Source organism: Arvicanthis niloticus, chromosome 15, assembly GCF_011762505.2.
Source record: "Arvicanthis niloticus isolate mArvNil1 chromosome 15, mArvNil1.pat.X, whole genome shotgun sequence".
In the NCBI taxonomy this organism is placed as follows: domain Eukaryota; kingdom Metazoa; phylum Chordata; class Mammalia; order Rodentia; family Muridae; genus Arvicanthis; species Arvicanthis niloticus.
This window is the reverse complement of record NC_047672.1, coordinates 921,547-943,246: the sequence shown is the minus strand read 5'-3', so window position 1 is coordinate 943,246 and position 21,700 is coordinate 921,547. Positions and strand designations below refer to the sequence as shown.

The 21,700-nt window shown below is 50.5% G+C and overlaps 1 protein-coding gene across 5 annotated transcripts in view; it reads right to left on the bottom strand.

The window, feature by feature from the left end:
- Window positions 1-6,683, bottom strand: part of Agap3 (ArfGAP with GTPase domain, ankyrin repeat and PH domain 3) — a 30,032-nt gene extending 23,349 nt beyond the window's left edge. For 2 of the 5 annotated variants that reach the window (XM_076913248.1, XM_076913249.1), the window contains exons 1-8: window positions 5,744-6,635; window positions 4,455-4,513; window positions 4,118-4,205; window positions 3,808-3,893; window positions 3,587-3,728; window positions 2,908-3,042; window positions 2,640-2,767; window positions 884-1,042 (exon numbers count right to left, since the gene is read on the bottom strand). In XM_076913248.1, coding sequence (XP_076769363.1) covers window positions 884-1,042; window positions 2,640-2,767; window positions 2,908-3,042; window positions 3,587-3,728; window positions 3,808-3,893; window positions 4,118-4,205; window positions 4,455-4,513; window positions 5,744-6,620 — 1,674 coding nt within the window. In that variant the 5' untranslated portion in view covers window positions 6,621-6,635. Of the gene's footprint in view, window positions 1-316; window positions 547-883; window positions 1,043-2,639; window positions 2,768-2,907; window positions 3,043-3,586; window positions 3,729-3,807; window positions 3,894-4,117; window positions 4,206-4,454; window positions 4,514-5,743 lie in introns of those variants that run through there. The other 3 variants (XM_076913251.1, XM_076913252.1, XM_076913250.1) reach the window with 2 other exon arrangements.
- Between the last annotated feature and the right edge of the window lie 15,017 nt (window positions 6,684-21,700).

Genomic DNA, 21,700 nt, shown 5'->3' with positions numbered 1-21,700 from the left:
GCCAGAGGGATACAGGCCCAGGCCAAGAGCCAAGCCTTGGCTCTCAGAAAGAGGTGTGAAGTGATGCAGAGGGACAGGCTGCTCACCCACCTTTTTTCTGCCCACAGCTCCTGGAACAGTCCAGCCAGAGCCCCACAGAAGGGCCACAACAGGAGCAGGGAGGGGCATGGTGTGCAAAAACTGGAATGGGGAGCAGCAAGCTCAGGGGCCAAATAGCTGAGGGGGTTGGCCCTGAGCAGGGAGGTTCAGTGGACCCCGGGTAGGGGCATGAGGTCGGTAGGGAAGGGCAAGGAGCTCACAAGGAGACAGGACAAACCTGAGCGGGAGGCACGAGGCAGCGTGGTGAAGCCCAGGAAAAGATGGCTAAGCCTTTGTTAAACCAATCACAGCGGTGGGTGGGAAGCATGAATGTTCCCCTCGGCAGTGGGGTAACGGAAAAAGAGCCGGAAGGAAGGCGGACTGGGAGGCCTGGCTGGGACTCTAGCTCGGCCAGCTAACCCTCTGTGTCGCCTTGGGCAAACAGCCTTCCGGCCTCCGGTTCATTAGCTGTTGAATCAAAGGGGGTCAGGGAAGTTAGGCCACCGAGTCCAAAGATCCCTTCAAGCTGATACAGAAACTCTAGGGCTTGGGAGGGAGGGAGGGAGGCTACAGGGGGTGAGCATATGCACAGGGGAAGGTCTGAGGGAAGCCCCGCCTGGGCTCAGAGGTATGGCCTGGAAGATGCTGTGGGTCCAATGAGGAACCTCTAGGAGCCCTATGTGTCTAAGTGTAAGAGAGACTGCATCCTTTTGACCTGGGGCTGCCTGCCCTCCTGCTCGGGAGCTCGGCGCAGTCCTGCCTGTGCAGCAGTGGCAGCTGGGCAGGGAGGAGGGTGGGCACGTACCGTGAAGATGTTAGAACGCCGCTTGGACTGCTTGCGGATGGGCGTGGGGGTGGAGGAGGCAGCGATGGTCTCGATGCGCAGCTCCCGCTGGCTGATGCTAGGGGTGGAGGGGACTGAGGATGAGTAGTCGCTGAAGGCGCTGCCGCCGCCGTTCGTGGCCTAAGAATAGAGAGGGCTGCTGAGAGTGACCCTGGGTGAGATGGGGGGGAAGAGGGGAGGGCGCGCACACAGCACAAGAGCTAGCAGAAGGGCCATAAAGGTGGTATCATGGGGACCTGGCATGTCCTGGAGGCCAAGAGAATCCAACAGTCACCATGAGGAGCTTTGCACCTTTGTTCCAGGGCTCTGGAAGGGACTGGATGGGGATGCGTCTGTGCCAACCTGCGAGCTAAGTCAGGAGCACAAGCTAACATTACACAGCAGGGACACAGTCTGAGAGTGAACAAATGATAATGGCATCATGGTCTGCATGTGGCCTGGTCACCCTTTCTGAATTCCCCAAATCAGGAGCAGGAGGTTGGGGGCTGGGCTCTGTGAGCTGGGGCTGGCTAGGCTCCGTGAGCTGGGCAATGTGAGGTTTGATTTGACAAAGTGCATGGCATAGAAGGCATCAGGAACAGCTTGAAGCATAGTGCAGAAAAGAGCAAAGGCTTCTGGGTACAATAAGCTGCAGATGGGGAATGGAAAAGGAAAAAGAGAAAACCAAAACACACTTATAGGATGGAGATAGAATATACACAAGTGTCTTCCCAAGACCAGAGAGATGGTGTGTGGAAATCAGGCCTCACTAGAGTGCCCCATCTCCAACATAAACTGGCCAAGGGACTGCATGCAACGCACCATGCCCTCAGCAGCCTCCCAAGAGTGGGCCCATTGCAAAGGGCCAGTTGGTGGAGTAGATGTACCACTTAAAGACATAAAGACCTCCTCTGCCCACTCCTTACCCCTCCTCCAACTTCCTTTCATTAAGGGATGGTGTAAGATTCCTTATGCCTTCTCACAAGTCCTAATACGGGTCCTGACACTGAAGCCAAAGGTCACTGGGAAGCATAGTGGCTGACCACGGACCACTGTGGATGACTGCGCTTGTAGCAAGGGACAGCGAAGAAGAACAGGAAGGGTGTGTGGCTACGGAACCAAACACTGGTCTATATGTCAGGGCCAAAAACTAACCCAGTAGCAGACCCAGATACAGACAAGTGTCCAAATGGTATGGTGAGTCCAAATTCAATGCAGGAGCTGGCTCAGAGTCTGCACATCCTAAGCAGAGCTAAAGGCCACACAACCTCATGAGGGTGTGCGGCCTTCTAATACAAAAGGCTGCCACAGGGCAGAGGACCAGGTTAGGTGCTTAGTGGCCTTGGGGCTGTCAACTACCTCCTTCTCTCTGGGAAGAAGACCCTGCACCTGCGACCAGCTGGTTGCCCATTAGAGAAGAAGGGGTCAGGCATGCTTACCAAGGGCAGTGGTGAGCACACTGAAAAGAGCAGCAGCATGGGAGACCATGTGACAGAGTTCATAAGAGCACGTGTTTGTGATATCTTAGCTATAGTAGTGAAGAGGGAAGACGGTGGAGTGAAGGGGACAGAAACCAGGACAAGGAGCAGTCACCACATGGAAAAGGCCAGACTGAAGCCAACCATGCAAGCAACAGAACTGGAGCCACAAGCAGGCTGGGAGTTAAGAGAGATGAGCAAAGGTGAGCCAAGGGCTACGATGCAGGCAAACTCCCAGGAGTACAGGGGGGCAACCACACCTGATTGATGTGCACAGCTGGGATGGAGGCAGCAGACACGGCTGAGTGGCTGGGTGAGTTGGGCAGGGACTTGCAGGGCCCGATGGCCAGCTGCTGCTTCTTCCGCAAGGCTACCACTTTCTGGGCCACTGCAGGGAATAGTAAAGTCAATTCAACTTGCTGGAGAGATGGGTTCCAAGTCCAGGGTGGTAGCTCCCCAAATAAACTTAAGCACATTAACTGCTTGCCACAGAGCCACCCTATACCCAGCTCTGGGGTCCTGAGTTACCATCTTGGAAGACTCGCTCCACATTGAGCCCATAGGTTGCACATGTTTCATAGTAGGTACAGCGCTTCAGGTCTGTGGACAGCTTGCGAGCCCTGCTGTCGTCAATGACCCGGGGATTGGCGGCACTGATGGCATCTGTTGGAAGATGGGAGAATCATTCAGCTGGCTGAAAAGCCATAGAGGGTTATGCTATGCACTGGTGGGCCAGCAGAGGCCCATGTGGGATGCACAGCATGGAGACCTCACATGCCTGGATTGTGATTCATCCTATTATTGTCTCTTTAAATGAAAACAAACCAATGACTTAATGAGTCTTCGCTCATACCCTGAAAACGAATGTGGACACAACTCAGTTTTGGGGCACATGCCTAATAATTCCAGATTTAGGAGGCTAAGACGAGGTCAGCCTGGGTTACAGAGCGAGACCATGTTTCAATAATAACAATGATGATGATGGTGGTGATGATGATGGTGATGATGATGAAAACTGTGGACACAATAATCATAGAGTGTGGGAATCATCCTGAGAAAAGCAAATTGAAGACCCTGTGTTTAAGGCCCATGGTAGTTAAGCGCCTATCACTGCTGGGCAGGAAGTGGGAGCTGTGGTCTTGTGGCCTACTATGAAGACTTCACTAATCCACCTCCATACCCTGTCATGCCGTATGCCCTGCCTCACCCTGTGTGCCCACCAGCACCATGGGCACCTCGCTGGCATTTCGGAAGCTGCAGAGGCGCAGGAAGTAGTTGTACACGGTCTGGAAGCTGATTTCATCCTCCAGGCTGAACACAAACACCACCGCATCCACCCAGGCAGCAAACTGGGGAGATAAACAGAGTCAGCACTCATTGGCCCTGATGAACTCGGACGCTAGGCAGGCAAGTCAGCAGGCGCATTACCTGGAGTTCAGGGGGGCCTCCTTCATCTCGGATCAGCAGCAGGTAACTCTGGCCATCCACCACAATCTCCTTCTTAAACCGTCCCCCTAGGACAGAGCAGAGGTCAAGACCAAATGCAGAGAAGAGGGAACATGGGGGTATGAACAGAAGCCCTGGGTTCCCAGGGGAACATGGGGGTGTGTGTGAGCAGAAGCCCCAGGTACCCAGGGGAGAAGGAAAGAGAATGGGCCAGGAGAGGAGCCAGGGCCCCATACAGACACAATAGTGGAGGAAGAGGCAACCTATGGCCAGCCTAGCCTGTGATGCTCACCTTCAGGGGACTCTTCCTGGACGTAGGTCCCTGTCAGATATCGGTGAACCAAGGCTGATTTCCCACTAGACAGGTTCCCCACTATGCCCTGCAGAAGAGGAATGGATAAAGCAGTGGTCAGAAGACAGGAAGAAAAGGTGAGACTGGGGCTTAAGAGGAAAGAAGGAACATGCAAGTTGAAAAGGTAGAAAGGGGCCCAGAAAAAGCCAAGGAGAGGGAGCCAGGCCACAGAGGAAAGGGTGGACGTCAGGAGAACCAATGTTCAGCCAGACACACAACCTAAAGCCAGGGCCCACCCAGCCACAGGACCTCTGGGCCTCCCACAGACCCCACTTACCACTTTAAGCTCCGGCACAGAGCGGCTAAGGGTCCACTCCTGGCTGTTCACAAATGAGTCTGCGAAGACAGAGCCATGCCATCAGGGCCACAGGGGTGTACACACACCTGCCCTAACCTTTACAACTGCCACCTACAATATTCCTCTTAGTCAAGGCCAGAGGAGATTACTGTCCTTCATAGGACCTTGACCCTCACCCCTAGCTCCCTAGAGAAAAGAGCAAAGATAGTCTTCAGGGCAGGACTGCGAGCTGAGGCTCATCCTGCCTGTACGGGTCTGTTGCCCCTCCTCGTCCTCCTCTTTATGGCCCACATGAGCTCACCTGGCTTGGTGCCTGGATGCCTCCCTCTCACCCAGATGAGAGACTACTCCAGAAGGTCTCAGACCAGACCCAAAATGGGCAGGGCCCTGGCAAGGGGGACCAGTCTCCTTCCTGCGAGTAGGAACAGCTCACCCTTGGCAGGGTGGGGCCACCTACCACATTCCTGAGCCAGGGCGAAGAGGGAGGAGCTTCACCTGGCCCTGTTCTGTAGAGGCAGGTCCAATGGGGCACACCTACCAGGCCCTGCCAAGCCTTCTCCCCAGCGCCTCTGCAAGAGACCAGCCTCCAGGCTCCCTTTCATTAGATCACACTCAGCACCAATGGCCCTCTAAACTCAGACAAGGTCCTTGGGAAGGAAGCCCCTTGCTGCTCAGTGCTGCTGACCTGACAGCCAGCACTCATCTCTTGTTCCCCAGCAAATTCTAGATGGCCTGGCCTAGGCTGAACTTTTTTCTGGGCAGTACTTGCTGTCCTGACCAGCTCCCACTCACTGGCTCGGCCCACAGATGTTTCACAGCGTTATCTCATTCAAGGCCACAATCAGTCCCTGACCTCAGCTGCAGAGGCAGCTAGGGAGAGAGGTGAGCCCCCAACTAAAAAAATCTCTAGTCTAGTTTAGCCCTCCTTTCCTGAGCAGCCATACTGTATAGAAAGAAGATGTATACAGAGAGCCACTGTAGAGAAAGAAGATGGTACTGGAACGCAGGTCCTTCAAGCCTCTTAGGATGCCACGCCAGGATGCTATAGGCAGTGCCATTGCCTGGAATCCTCTGTCACTGCCATCTCCTCTGGACACTTCCAACAACCCTAGGCATACCGACTGGTCGATAAGGGCACTCTGGCCAGACCTAGCTATTCCAGGCTATGCCCACCAACCAGTCTCTATCAGGTAGGTTTCCGACACGAAGTGTTTTCTGCCAGACTTCAATCAGAGGCCAGTACGACGGTGCACAGCGTTCCCCCTTACCGCTTGGCGCACCCAGGAGTCCTGGGGCTGCGGCTGCCCGGCGGCTCCACAGCGGCGCTGCGGGCGCGGGCTCCCTCCGGCGGAAGCGGCTGGTGAGCAGCTTCCAGAGGCTGGCGGCGGCGCGGGGGCGGCCGGGCTCCGGTGGCGCGCACGGGGTATCGGCGCCCAGCAAGTCTCGACGACTGGGGAAGGTACCCAGGGAGCTGGCGTCGCCGTCGCTACGGGTACGCGCGCGGGGTGGCCGGGCAAGGAGCCCGGACTCGGAGCGCCGGATCTCCTGGCCGCGGCGCAGACGGAAGCTAAAACTCTTCCTAAGCGCGGACAGCCCGCGCCGGGGACTCTCCGCGCTGCGGCCGCCACTACCACGGAACACCTGCCAGCGCTGGCTACTCCACAGCGACGCTCCCCGCAGGAAGCCGGAGCTCCCTGTGCGGCCAAGCCCTACGCCCGGCGCCTCCGTCGCCGCCAGCTCTAGACGGTTCACCTCCAGGAACGTCATGCTGGTGGGCCGCGGCCTGGATGCCCTCTCTCCAGGACCGCGGTTGCGCCGGACAGGCGCGGGGCTGAGCTCAGGGCTGGGCGGCGGTGAGCCGGGCTGTTCCGAGGGCGCAGGGCCCCGACGGCCGTGGCGCGGGCGCAAGAGACCGAGCAGCAGGCCGCGCGCGCCGGAGGGCGCTGACCCAGGAGTCACGGAGCACACGCTCCGTGGCCGCGCAGGCTGTTCACGCGCGGCACACAAGGCGGCCTGCAGGGCGGCGGCGGTCCGGTCGGCCGAGGCACTGTGCAGGTCCAGTGAGTCGCAGACGCTGAGGGCGCGGCGGCAGACGGCGGGCCGCTCCCCGCTGCAGCTTTCCCCCGGCGACCAGCCCCGCTCCATGCTCAGGGCCCACAGGCGAAGGCCAGGCCCATGGCGAGGGACGCGGGGCTGGGCCCAGGCCGGGGCCGTGGCCGGGGCGCACGGACCTCCGGCCTCTGGGCACCTGGTGCGGGCAGATAGAGTCCCTCGACTCCTACACTTAAGCCTGCAAGCCCAGACCTGGAAGGGCCTGGAGCCAGCCTAACCAGGAGAGGCGGCAAGTCTGGCCTGGAACACCCAGGAACGGTGGTGCAGGGCAGCCGACCTGCTGGGGCAGCCCCTGGGAGCCCTCAGAAAACAGGAAATTCCAGCCAGGGCTCCTCCTAAGACTGGGCAGGTAGGTGAGGAGTTGTCATTAAGAGCAGGCCAAATAAATAACAGTCCTCAAGCACACCCCACAAGAGACACCGTTTTTGCAGAAAACTGAACCATTTTCTTTCTCCAAAGAGGGAGGACCAAGACCAAGGATTACAGGGCCAGCTAGATTCCTTAGAAGCCCAAATTCTGAGCCAGGAGACAAGGAAATCTTATGCCTTCTCTGAGCTCCAGACTTCTGTCTGTAAACTGGAAAATTTAGCTTAGTGACCCTATTTTTAAAAAGTTCTACTCTGATGTCTTAAGACTGAGAGGTGCTTGATGCTACAACAGCTGCTGTTGATGACTGAGGAAGCCTTTTTCTTTGGAGATTATAAAATTCAGAAGACAGTGTTTTGCTTGGATTAGGCCAAAGGGCAACAAAAAAAAAAAAGCAGTCCCCTGGAGAAACTCCTGAGTCCCCTGCTACCAACCTAGGTCCTGGTGTCGCAGTGAGAGCATTTGTGGTACTCACCTACCTGAGCTGACACTGCAAACCAAAACACCCCTAATTTTAGCCAGTGTCTTTTTGGCATCAGGAGTGTGGGCTGCACACAATCCCCAGATAACCCAGGTTTAGCCCAGGATGTGGTAAAACTCAGTCTATGGCTGACCCTGCGCTGCCCTCATCAGTCCTGGTCCAGAGAGCAGCTTCTTCCAATAGCCACAGAAGACAACCACTGGCCCCAGAAACCGACTGGGAGAAACTAGCTTAGGTTAGTACTTGAGTGTCCCTGGAGACTGATCATCCTCCCAGGTTACCTCCACCCAGCCTAGCCCACTCCATGTCCCTTAAGGCTTCAGAATCCCATGGTCTTGGTGAGAACTAGGAGACTGGGGGAAAAAAAAAAAGCAGCACATTCCTGAGGGGGCTGGGGCTAGGGGAATGCCTGGGAAGGCAGGGCCTCTCCAATCAAGGTGCTCCTAGAAAAAAGAGCTGGAAACTTTCAAGTCCTGGGCTGGATCTCTCAGGTAGTCTGTTTTTTTTTCCCCCAGGACTAGTTATTAAGAGTGGAGAGAATGGTTGCTTCCTTGTAACAGGTAATAGTCAGTTCCAGGGTAGCCTTTCCCAGGATCTCAGGAAAGCCCAGGAACAAACAAAGCCCAGCACTCTTGACTTGCAATTTCTAATGTAAGTTAGCCGAAATTCTTGAGCTACACCTTAACACTGCCTATTTGGAGCTAGAGAAATGGCTCAGCAGTTAAGAGCCCTAAATGTTCCTCCAGAGAATGAGGAACTACCCACATGGTAGCTCACAATGGTCTGACACTCTCACACACAGAGACAAAGCACAATGTACATAAAAGTAAAAAAAAACAAAAACAAAAACAAAAAACAAAAAACAGAACTGCCAGGTCTGTGGGGGGCATTTTCTTGATCCACAGCCTGTTCAATCCCTGGGCAGATGGTCCTGGGAGCTACAAGAAGAATGGGCTGACAGAGAGGTCCAGATTAGAGTCAACTGAATTACAGGGGCTCACAGAGACTGAGGCAGCAAACACAGGCCCTCTGCATGTTATAGTTGTGTAGTCTGGTGTTCTTGTGGGACTCCCAACAGTGGGAGTCGGGGTGGGAGTCTCTGACTCTTTTGTCTCTGCTTGAGACCCTTTTCCTCGTACTGGGTTGCCTCATCCAGCCTTGATACTAGGGTTTGTGCCTAGTCTTGTTGTAACTTCTTATGCCTTTGTTCAGTTGATATTCCTGGGAGGTCTGCTCTGGTTTTTGAGTGGATCTGGATAAGAGGGGAAATGAATGAAGGGAGGGACTGGAAGGAGTGGATTGTGGGGAAACTAAAGTAGGGATGTGTGAGAAAATTAAAAAAAAAAAAAAAAAAAAAAAGGCCGAGCAAGCCACAAGGAGCAGACCGATAAGTAGCATGTGCCCTGCTTTAGTTCCTGCCCTGACTTCCTTTGATGATGGATTGGATTGTGATGTGCAAGTGTAAGCAAAGTAAGACTTCTCCTTTCCAGCTTGGTTATAGTCATGATGTTCATTACAGTAACAGAAACCCTGACTAAAACAGTTCCCTGCCTTCATCCATCTGTCCTGTCTATTCCATGAGTAGGAACTATTTATTATTCCACAAAAGAATAGGACTGCCCATTAGAGCCCAATGCACTCCCAGTGAAAATCCAAGCACAGGACAGTAGCTAAGAAGCCAGTGTTGGAGGACAAGGTGCCCAATGGGTTGCTTTAGCGGTGGGAGAACAGCTGCATGGGACAGGCGCTGGCTGTGTATGCACCCATACATGTGTCCTGAATGTTCTTGACAGCCACACTCTGTTCCCGATAGCCATCACCTACATCAACCTACAGTTGGCCTTGAAAGCTCTGTGCTCAAATTGTTCAAGAGGCTCAGAACCCCACAAAACCAGCCTCTCTCAGGGCAGCTGATTCTTAAGTGCCAGGCTGTGTCTCGTCTGTCTCACAGAGGTTGCCAGTATGGCTCTTTGGAAGTTTCTGAAGGATTAGTGATGAATCTCTCAGGTCCTGAGTATGCATTCTAGGTCAGGATGAACAACTGATTTCTTGGCCAGCCTGGGCCTCAGCCCCCTGCAGAGGCACAGGAACAGATAAGTCTTTAGGCAGAAAGAGAAGGACCCCGTGAGCAGGGATGAGACACACCTGGGAGAGAACACTGGTTCCTTAGCAGAAGGGGAAGAGCAGCTCTGCATAACTCCCACATGCTTCCACCTGGTCTCCAGTAACCTAGTACTTGCTATTGATGCACTGATAATCACAATGACTGCCACAACCCACATAATCCGAAAGAAATGGTGGCTGTCATTCTACAAAGGGCCAGCTTTTGCCTGGAGACCAAAGTTTACATGCACTTGGCTCCCCAAGAAATGGATGAGGCATTAGGTGTCTTCAGCACGGCCTGTATGGCCCAGAGCTCTCTTTGGCCACAAGGTGGCAGCAGAGCATCTTCCTGCATCAGGCAGGCTCTTGAGCTGGTCATACTCAGTTTTAAGTTGCAGAAGGCACACAATGCACACCCCGCTGAGGAAGATGGGGGGGGGGGACCTGATGTGTTTTGGGGTGCTCTTTCCTCAACACAGTTAACAGGTCAGGTGTTAGGGAATCAAGAAGCAAAGTTCTTAGGTTGGGGACACTGACTTCTAACAAATGGCAGCAAAAACTTACCTTGAAGTTCTATCTCCAAATTTCTTCTGCCTAGGCAAATGGCAGAACATCGGCCCCTAGGTGATCAAGTCAAAGAAGAGCATCCTCCTGCACCAGGGCCCTTGGGCTGGTCACATTCAGGGTCTGTTCCCACCACCTCCTGACCATTCTATCATCTTTCTCTCCCAAAAAAAGTTACTCTGTCCAATAACCACCTATGCCACCACATCAACTTCCTAATGGTCTCCTTACCCCATCTGCTACCACACTGACATCTATATTCATACCTATGAAGGTGTCTGTAACCTGTTAAAACCATGACCTTGTCACTGCCAACAGAATCTGCAGTCCATGACACTGTATCCATCCATGTCTCTGTGCCCCCGACCATGCTTGATCTCACTTACCTCCCCACCCCTTAACTATAGAGTATCTACCCATCCTTTGTCCTTTTGGTCACTTGGAACTCAGTGTAACTGTCCCTCCCTTCAGTGACCCCTGTCAATATCACCTAACTCTCTCCACTCTGAGATGCCTTCCTCACGTGCATCTTGCTTCCCAGCGGAACCTCACTAGAGTTCTGGCAACACATAAATTATGTACCAGGACTCTTCCCTAAGGAGACAGTTCCTGGTGGGGACAGTTGGCTGAGATTAGTAAGACACAATGCCATAGTCCACACAAACTCAATCAGAAGAGCACAACCTGGGTTCAAACTTACCCTCCAGCACTGTGATGGATAATACTATCAACTTGGCAGGACCTAAAACCACCCAGGAGTCCAAGCACCTCAGCGAGGAAGTCTCCAGGTGGAGTTAACGCAGGTGGAAAGACACGCCCTAAATGTGGGTGGTGCCATTCTACAGGCTGGATCCTGGACTAAGAGTAGAGCGCCAACAGTCGCTGTTCTTGCATCCTGACTACAGATGCTATGTGACCAACTATCCCACATTCCTGCTGCCTGCTTTCCCCACTATAATGAACAGTACAGTCAGTCAATCACAAGCCAAGAGAAATCTTTCCTTCCTGAAGTTGCTTTTTGGTCATAGAAACACCAAAAAGCAGCTAATATAGGCACCTCCTAGCTAGCTGTGTGGCCACATTACAACCTTACTAAACCTCAGATACGGTGTATAAAATAGGAAAAAAAAGAAAAAAAAACTTTTGCAGCTCAAGCTGTACACAGAACAACGATAGGATCTTGGAGCCTGGCGGGCAGCAGGTGAGCAGTAACCAGTGCAGGCCCTGCTGAGTAAGGAAAGGTGGTATAAACATGAGCGAACAAAACCAGTGCCACATGCCCAATAGGCTAGGTAGAAACTCAGGCCAAGGGCTGCAGTTCACATGTGCCAGGAGAGCTAAACCTAAACTGGTCCCCTCTACCTTCCAAGCTGGGGGCCCTGGAGATTTGAGGCCCTACATGTAGGTCTCAGACATAACATGTGAAAACAGCAGTGCTGTGTTTGTACTTAAGACTGCAGTGGGGTGGGCACCTGACCTGACAGTGTCCTTATAACCATACAGAGGAATGCTAACATAAATCTTCACAGTGGAACTAGGTGTAGCTTGGCTCTAGTGTTTGTTTAGCATGCACAGTGTAAACAAGCCACTTAAAGCATACCTGACAGAAGTCCTCAGAAGGCAGAAGATCAAGACCATTCTCAGCTACATAGAGAGTTGAGGCCAGCCTGGGTCACATAAGACCCTGTCTTTAAAAACAGAGACAGAAGGAGAAGATGGCCATCTATAAGCCAAGGAGAAGCCTGTGACAGATGTGCTCTGAGTACCTTCAGAAGCAGTGTGACCTCGTCAGACTTTAGCATTCTCAAAATAAGACAACAAATTGCTATCTGGCTCACGGTAGTTTGTTATGACTCGTTGCTCAAGGAAAGTACAAAGGAACCCTATAGAAAAAAACTCTGAGCTGAGGTAGGTTTTAGGAGGTCCCTAGGCCCCTGCAGCCTGGCAGGATTTCAACTCAAAAGCTACAGCCTAGGCTTTTGGAGGTGATAACTATGATGCTGAGAGGAAGTGAACTGTCTAAGGCTGCACAGCCTGTGAGTGCTAGAGCCCAGAACTTCAGATTCCTTGGACAAGCCTCAGGCTTCCGAGTATACACACACACACACACACACACACACACACACACACACATACACACACACACACACATACACACACACACACACACACACACACACATACACACACACACACACACACACATACACACACACACACACACATACACACACACACACACACACACACATACACACACACACACACACACACATACACACACACACACACACATACACACACACACACACACACACACACACATACACACACACACACACACACACACACTCGCTTCCACATGCACTCCAACAGACATACATGCTCACCCTGTAGATGACCAACCTGCTGGTTCCTCTTTATCCCAAATCCTCCTGATCCTGAAGGGAGTGATTTTGCAGCGACATCTCTCACCTATTTCTTTCTTTCATGTGTTTTTTTTAAAAAGGTCGCTTCCTTCAGAATTGAACATACAGCATCCAGATGTGGGCTCAAGCTTGTAATCCTAACCCTGAGCATCCTAGGCTGAGGCAGGACTGCCATGACTGTCTTTAAACAGGGCAGAAGTTGGGGGCTGGAGAGATGGCTCTGCAGTTAAGACCACTGACTGCTCTTCCAGAGGTCCTGAGTTCAATTCCCAGCAACCACATGGTGGCTCACAACCATCTGTAATGGGACCCGATGCCCTCTTCTGGTGTGTCTGAGGACAACGGACAACTACATTGTACTACTCATACACATAAAATAAATATTTCTTTAAAAAAAAAAAAATGGAAGTTTCACTTAGCTGAATGTGTTTCTGTTTCTCTTTTTTCTGGCAATGGGTATTGAACTGCAGTGGTTCTCAAACAATGGGTTACAACTCTTTGGGGAGTTAAATGAACCTTTCATGGGTACCCCGTAAGACCATCAGAAAACACATATTTACATTATGAGTCATAAAAGTAGCAAAATTGCAGTTATGAAGTAGCAATGAAAATAATTTTATGGTTGGGGGTCACCATACCACGAAGCCAAAGCATCAGGAAGGTTGAGAACACTAACCTAGGGCCTCATGCATCCTGGGCAAGGGATCTACCACTGAACTATCAGTCTCTCAACAGGTTTCTAAACCCTTCCTTTTATCATCTCTTCATTTTGTTCATAATTTTTGAACAGGGTAACAAGTTCCAAGCCAGCCATGGCTGTATGATTAAAAACCCTGTCTAAAAAAGTGAAGGGTTTGCAGGTGAAGCTGGAGCTCAGTTGGCAGACCATTTGTCTAGATGCACAAAGAATTGGGTTCAACCCTTAGCACCCCATAAACCCTCCATGATGGCATATACTTAAAATCCTAACACTTGAGAGGCAGGAGGATCAGTTCAGGTCACTCCCAGCTACACAGATATTATGGGACTTACTCAGTCATCTACCAGAAAGGTAGCATACCTTTGCTATAGGTGCACATAGCCATGCAGGAGTGCACAAGCGCACGCACACACACAAACACGCACGCACGCACCACAGAACTTTCCAGTTCTGCTCTGTGGACAGGGCATACAGTAGCTCTGTCTCCCTGGATGAATGTTTCTCTGATTGCTAGGAGAACATCTGTTCATGGTGACTGACTACATGAGTTTATTTTCCATGTCGCTCTCATCCTATTCTTTGCCTGCTTTTCTCTTGGGTTTTTCAAACCTGTTTCTTAACAACTTGCAGGAGCTCTCTGCAGAAGGGAGCATGTTAGCCGCTTATCCAATACACGTACACTGTGTGATGATAGATGTAATTATACCGACAGGCTTGTAAAGGATTAGAACATAAGAACACTACCAGCAGCCATCTGCCAGACAAGAGAGGTATTTGTTGAGGGAAGGGAGAAACAATCTATCCACTGACACCCAGCAGGATTACAGACACAAGGAAGGACCATCGAGGCACACTAATGCTATGAGGTAAGGACTGTATATACTTTATTTCCAGGGTGTGGATGTATCCCTCTACAACCTAGCTTACTAACACAGGACAGGAGGTGAGCTGTGGGTAGCTACTACCTCGCTGTCTCAAATGCTCTGCCATGATGACCAAGTAGCCTAAGGTCCTTTTTCTTTTTCAACTTCTCCATACTTCACTTCCCCACCTACAAAATGGAGTCAATAATACCCTGGGGAAATTATCTAAAACTCACAGTTAGGAGAATGACAGGTGTGGCAGGCAGTATCAGGACTACCACAAGTGCCAGACCAAAGTCCCTCTCTCATTGCTTTTCTGCCAGAGGTGGTAGAGCTGGTCCTGAAGCCCCAGCTCAGGATCCTGCAGCTCCTCCCCACCCACAGCAGGAGCTGTCAATCTTGCAGCACAAACACAAGCTGTTCTGGAGTGAGGGCACTTTCATGTGGTTTGTAACACATCCCAGCAGTGATTCTCACAGTCACATCCCTTAAAGACCTCTGGTGGTGCTTGTCCAAGCAGCAGGCTAGTGCTACAGCTACCCTGCCCCAGGGCCAGTAGGGGCCCAGCACCCATCCCCAGCCCTAACCCTGTGCCCGTGGGATTCTGAAAGCAATGTTTCTTTGACGGCCAGCTCATCATCACACTATACACGAGCCCATCTCCTGCTTACAGCAATAGGAAGAGTACTCACACTCACACAACCCACTTCGGCTGGCTTGTCACAGAAACAGACTGTACTGCTGTTCAAGTTTGGGGCACCTTGAAAGAAAAGGCTGTGGCACTGTTGTCCCCATATTTAAACCTTACCTTTGTCAGCCCTGTTTCCCTTATGGTCCTCTCCTCCTGGACTGTACCAGTCCACCACAGCTTCCCAGGCAGAAAGGGGTGGGGCAGTCAAGCAGAGTATCCAGGAAGTGATCCTCTGCCAAGCTCCCTGAGATGCTGTCCCCACCCTCCTGAATTTGGCCCTATGCTAGCCCTACTATAAGGAAGAGGTCAGTTTTTCTCCCTATCCTACTCCAAAAACCATCAAGGTCTATCGCTTAACAAGGCCCATGAGATGTATCCCCATCAGAAGGACTAAGATACTTCAAAGCAGATCTCACAGTTCAGAGAAAGGTAGATGCCAGCACATACTTGAGATAGCCCCGTGCTGTCCTCAGAGTTATGAGGGTGCATGTGTAACCAGGACTTGAGTCTGGGCCTGGTCTCTACTCCTCCTTCCCTGAACTGATGCCATGGATGGTCAGTCCCCTCCCCATCTGACACTCATATACTCAGAGGGTCTTTGTGGGCCGCACTGTCTCCACCCCACACAGAAAGATCAAACCATTCTGTAAGCTTCCTTCTTTCTCTTGATAGCTCCATGGTCACTTGAGCCCCTGACCTACAGCTCCTAGGTTCTTACTCATCTCTATGTAGCTAGGGAGAGACCAAACAAGGACAGGCTCCTGCTTCCTACAAGCTTTCCTCCCAGTACTACCCTAAGGCCTGGGCTGGCCTGAGCTCAAAAACAGAGATCTTGTTATTTCCAAGTCCCAATCCTGACCCCTTAGAGGACACTCAAGAGTACTATCTTTCCCTAGCTATCTGGTCCTGCCCGAGATGTCAAAAACTCACGAATGGCCAATCATGGCAGTGCATACCTTTAATTCCAACACTGGGGGGGGGGCAGGGGCAGACAGATCTCTGCAAGTCTGGTCTACATAGTGAGTTTCAAGACAGCCAGGGCTATGTAGAAACTTCGTCTCAAACAAAACAAAACAAAACAAAACCAAAAAACTGTATGACTGGCTATTCTGTCACTCTTACCACAGAGAGGGCATGAGTCAGAAGATCTGCTGCTTCAGCAGAGCACATAGACCACTGTAAATGGCCTCTCTGCCTACAGCCAATAGAGAAGAGTGATGTACAGGTTCTTGACCTGGTAGCTTGGAAAAAAACCCATGCTCACTGCCCTGGCTGCAGCTAGCCCAGGGGAGGCCTCTCCACTACTCCAGAGTGGTCCTGGCCTTTGATCTAGAAGGCCTCTCCTCAGCTGTGGCCCAGGGGCAGGCTCAGGAGATACAGGCTTTTCTGATTTAATGTAGAATCAGGAAGGTTCCTTGGCGGTTCAAGCACTCATCACATCAAGCAGGGTGCAAGGGGAGGAAGCTGGGTGTGGCCTGGGCAGCTCTGTCATAAGCACAGGGCTCAAGCCCTAGATCTAGAAGGCCTCTCCTTAGCTGTGGCCCAGGGGCAGGCTCAGGAGATACAGGCTTTTCTGATTTAATGTAGAATCAGGAAGGTTCCTTGGCGGTTCAAGCACTCATCACATCAAGCAGGGTGCAAGGGGAGGAAGCTGGGTGTGGCCTGGGCAGCTCTGTCATAGGCACAGGGCTCAAGCTCCATCAGGAAGTAACCAGACACAAGCACATAACACATGCCAGCTAGGAACAGCAGCAGTGCTCCAGTCACTGAGGATTAGAGTGGGGAAGGTTACTACTGTATTTGTGTCGTGGGCAAGGTGAACCTAGCTGGGTAAGGGGCTACCAGAAGGAGCAAAAATGTGTGGGACCCACTGCAAGCAAAATGTGCTAAGGCAATGTGTTAATGTGGGTGAGGGGCTGAGTGAGAAAACTGAAGGTGGATTTGGAGGTGCTCTGACGCTGGACAGCGCCAGGCTCCTTCTAACAGTGCACAGGAACTAAGGTGTGGCCGCTCAGAGAGAACTCCTCCCACGCATAAAAGGGCAGTGGCTTTCTGTTTCTGATAGGTTCTAAAGGCTCAGGTCCTACACAGAAGTGGATGCACCAAGAATCTTCTGGCCTGCTAGGTCTGGCAGGAAGCTGGCTCTAGACTCTGAGGATGTTAAATAGGCCCAGGACAGCATCTCCCCCCAACAGTGAAAAAGTAACGAGAATAAGTTCTTGTTTGTTTGTTTGTTTATTTTTGGTTTTTTGAGACAGGGTTTCTCTGTGTAGCCCTGGCTGTCCTGGAACTCACTCTGTAGACCAGGCTGTCCTCGAACTCAGAAATCCGCCTGCCTCTGCCTCCCAAGTGCTGGGATTAAAGGCGTGCGCCACCACTGCCTGGCGAGAATAAATTCTTAACAAGATGATCACTTCAAGTCTCGTCAACATGGACTGAAGAAGGCTTGGGATGTCATGTCAAGTGTCATACATGGCCAAGGACAACAGGATCCAACTCATTCACAGGCTCCCTATGAGATTCTGGGTTCCAGTATAGGCACAAGAGGACTCAACTACAGCATCTGCATTTACTGCTGCAGCATTCTGGGACACGCCTTGCCCTGGCTCAGTACTCTGTCCTTTATCACTGAGGCTGGGAAGGACCAGTGAGAGACAAGTCATACTTCTAGGCTTTCAGAAGATTGACAGTGTTAAACAAAAGTGGGAGGGGCAAGGGGAGTGGCAAGATGGCTCAGTAGAGGTAAAGGTGTTTGTAACCAAGTAGGATGACCTGAATGACATCCATAGTCCATATGATGGAGACAAAGAACTGACCCCCAAAGCTGTTCTCTTATTTCTGCACACACACACACAAATAAATAGGGCAAAAACTCCCTACTGGGTATATGTAATGTTTTTAAGTGGATGTATTTGTCATTTGTTACCTTGGAGGGTACTCAGTAAATAAATATTTATAGCTGGGGCATGGTAGCACCTGCTTGTAAAGCCAACCCTTGAAAGATCGAGGCAGGAAGGCTATGTGGGCTGTGTGGTTGAGGCCATTAACAGTAAGGTAGGGACACCCTGTGTTGTCCTTCCAACATAAAAGAAAGTAAAAATATTTATTAGGAGCTAGAAAATTAGCATAGTGGTTTTAAGAGCATTTGCTGCTCCCAGAAGTCCTGAGTCTCACACGGAGCAGCTCACAACTTCCTGTAATTCCAGGGAGTTCAATGTCCGTTTCTGGCCTCCATAAACACTTGCACACCGATGCACATCCATTCATATATTCTCAAGCCTACACAAAGACACCCAAAATAAAAGTAAAACACATCTTTAAAATTAAAAAAGAAACAGAAGCTAATTAAATGACTGAAAATGGACATTTATCGAAAAGGCATATTTATGTCTGCATTTTAAATTCAAGACTTTGAGAGGGTATATTAAAACAAAACACACATTTTCAATTCTCACAACCAAGTAGTATACGCTGTTGTATAGTTTACAAAGTCCATAGTACAGTAGTTTGAATAAGAAATGTTCCCAACTGGTGGTGCAGTTTGGGAAGGTTTAGGAGGTAGAGCCTTGCTGGAGACAGTGTGTCACTGGGGTGGGCTCTGACATCATCCAGCCCCTACTCCAGACCCTCCCTGCTCTGTGCCTGGGTTTGCAGATGTGAAGTGTGTCACTGGGGTGGGCTCTGACACCATCCAGCCTCTACTCCAGACCCTCCCTGCTCTGTGCCTGGGTTTGTAGATGTGAAGTGTGTCACTGGGGTGGGCTCTGACACCATCCAGCCCCTACTCCAGACCTTCCCTGCTCTGTGCCTGGGTTTGCAGATGTGAAGTGTGTCGCTGGGGTGGGCTCTGACACCATCCAGCCCCTACTCCAGACCCTCCCTGCTCTGTGCCTGGGTTTGCAGATGTGAGCTCCCAGCTTCCTGCAGCCATGCCTCCCACCATGATGGACTCTTATCCTCTGGATAAGCCCAAGTAAACTTTTCCATGTGCATGGTGTTCTATCACAGAAGTAGAAAAGTAACTAAGACATATTGTTTTCTTGTACCATGAAAGTCAGCCACATTATCTGCTGGGCACTCAGAACTAGGAATGTAGCTTATTAGGTAGAATATGTTTTTAGCATGCACAAAGCCTTGGGTTCAATCCCTAGTCCCACATAAACAAGGCATGGTGGTATACATCTGTGATCTCAGTACTTGGGAGGTAGAGGCAGGAGGATCAGATGTCAAGGTCATCCTCAGTCTTGAGGACAGCCTAAAAGGCCTTCCTGACATTACTAAATTAAGAAAAGCAAGTGCTGGGGCTGGAGAGATGGCTCAGTGGTTAAGAGCACAGGCTGCTCTTCCAGAGGCCCTGAGTTTGATTCCCAGCAACCACATGGTGGCTCACAACCATCTATAATGGGATCTGATGCCCTCTTCTGGCAGGCAGATGTACATACAGATAGAGCACTGATAGAAAGTTAATAAATTTCAAAAAGAAAGAAAGAAAGAAAGAAAGAAAGAAAGAAAGAAAGAAAAGTAAGTGCTGCAGGCACACACACGAGAGCCAGATTATCCATGGATCCTGGGTCTGCACCCATCAGTGGAAGCTTGTCCTCCCTGAACTACCCCTGAAAACTGCCTGGGGTAGTTTCATGGGGTAGCACATGGGGAGCATGAACCCTGAGAATCTCATTTGGTTCCCCCACTTGACACTCTTGCCAAGACGAGTGACCCGCTAGCCCAGGTTGCCACAGAGCCTCCTGGCTCCTCCTTCCCTCATCTATTTTTAATTACTTAAGCCTCATAACCTACACTATAAACCAATCACCCACATCTTATCAAAGATGAATCCAACAGAGAGGCTGAAGGAATCATCCATGGTCACTGCAGAGAACAGCGATGACATTCAAATCTGCTCAGTCTAGTTCCAGAACACAGTTCTAGTTATTTGTTCATTCATTTACATAAATTTATTTTGTGTACATGCACACACACATGCATATTCAAGTCACAGGACACACATGGAGGTCGGGGGCAACTTGCAAACATTGGTTCTATCATGTGGACCCCAAAGATTAAATTTGACTTGGGTTGTCAGGCTTGGTTGAGCCATCTGACTAACATTTACTTATTATTTGTGTGTGTGTGTGTGTGTGTGTGTGTGTGTGCGCCCGCGCGTGCGCGCGCACAGGTGTATATTCTTTCTTTTTCTCTTTCTTTCTTTCTTTCTTTCTTTCTTTCTTTCTTTCTTTCTTTCTTTCTGCTTTTTTGTTTGTTTGTTTCAAGACAGGGTTTCTCTGTAAAGCCTTGGCTGTCCTGGAACTCACTCTGTAGACCAGATTTTGAACTCAGAAATCTGCCTGCCTCTGCCTCCCAAGTGCTGGGATTAAAGGCTTGTGCCACCACTGCCCGGCTCAGGTGTATCTTCTTTGAGGGGCATCAGAGAGCAACTTTAAGGAGTTGGCTTCTACTGTGGGTTCTGAGGAGCAGAACCCTGCAGGCCCATGCAACAAGTGCTTTTAAACACTGAGCAGCCTCAGCAGGTCTGGAACACGGTTCTTAATTCCATTCCTTACAGGCTTTGACTACTTCTTCCAAAGTAGAAAGTCAAAAATAATCTTCAGAAAAGAGGCAAGCAGCAGGGCTTTGAGAGTGGAAAACAGACAAATCTTTGCAAGTCTCCTCAGAGTGACACTTGATGTCCCAGAAACGTTAAGGCCTTGAGGCCTTAAAGGCTTTGAGGCCTTACCTGGCAGGAGCACAGCAGGAAGACCTTAGGGGTCTAGATTCCCCTCACCCTTCATCTTGGCTTAGGTACAAATGCCACAGCTACATCAGATTCAAAAGCAAGAGGTAGGGGCTATGGGTGGTACCCACCTGTGCCAAGGAGTCGGGAACTGGGGAAAGAGAAAGTAACACTGTCAAACAAAGCAGCAGGCACCACTATGGTCAGGAACAGGGCCTCAGACACAACAGAGTCCATCCCTGTCGGCCCTGCTTAGAGCACAATGACAAAAACTGTGCAGGGTGGAGGGGGCGACTCGTGGAACACAGAAACAAATGATTAAGAAGAATCTATACTAAGAGAAATTAAACTTATTTTAAGCCTGAACAGATCCTGGAGTAATGAACAAAGGAACCTGCACAAAGGAGCAGAATTAAATCAAATGAGAATAAATGATGTTCTGTGTGTGTGTGTGTGTGTGTGCGCGCGTGCACGCGTGTGCGTGTATGCGTGTTATACACGCTGTGTTATGCCAAGAATGAAAGCCAGGACTCTATTTGATACACAAGTTTCCTACCCTCAGCCCAACAAAACCTTAATGATTCTTACTACTAAAGTCAATCAAGTAGCAAACCAAATAAGCCATAATCAAAGAAATGCAGGTGCAAAGAGGGAAAGGCATTTAATCTTTCTTTTGTTGTTTTTGTTCTCATCTGTCAGGGAAGTGGGTAGAAGCCCTAAAATGTGCAAACTCTGTATCTTACCATCTTCATCTGGGAAATCAGCCAAAGGAAGTGATCAGACAAATGCACAACTAGGTAATAAACAGTGCACTAACCTTACCGTCCACAGGATTCTGCACAGCTGTCTGGAATAATGACTACCATCAACATAGACTGGCTATGTACAGGCACCAGCTTAGCTCATGTACGATCCGTTGTCCTCAGCATGCCCAGACTAAGACATGTCAAATGGGTAAACTGAGGCAGAGAAGCTTCCCTTCCCCCACAGGCTCTATTCCACTGATGAGGTCCTTGTAAGCTCTAAAGTGAGACATCTAACAAGCCACAAGACACATAGAGTCCTCCTCAGTCCCATACTTGGCAGCTGGGAACTCTATCCTGAGAGCCAAGCCTGAAACGGTTCTAAATACTGTAACTGTACAGCTGTTAGGTGGACACACCCAAAATGACTCTGAAGGATAGG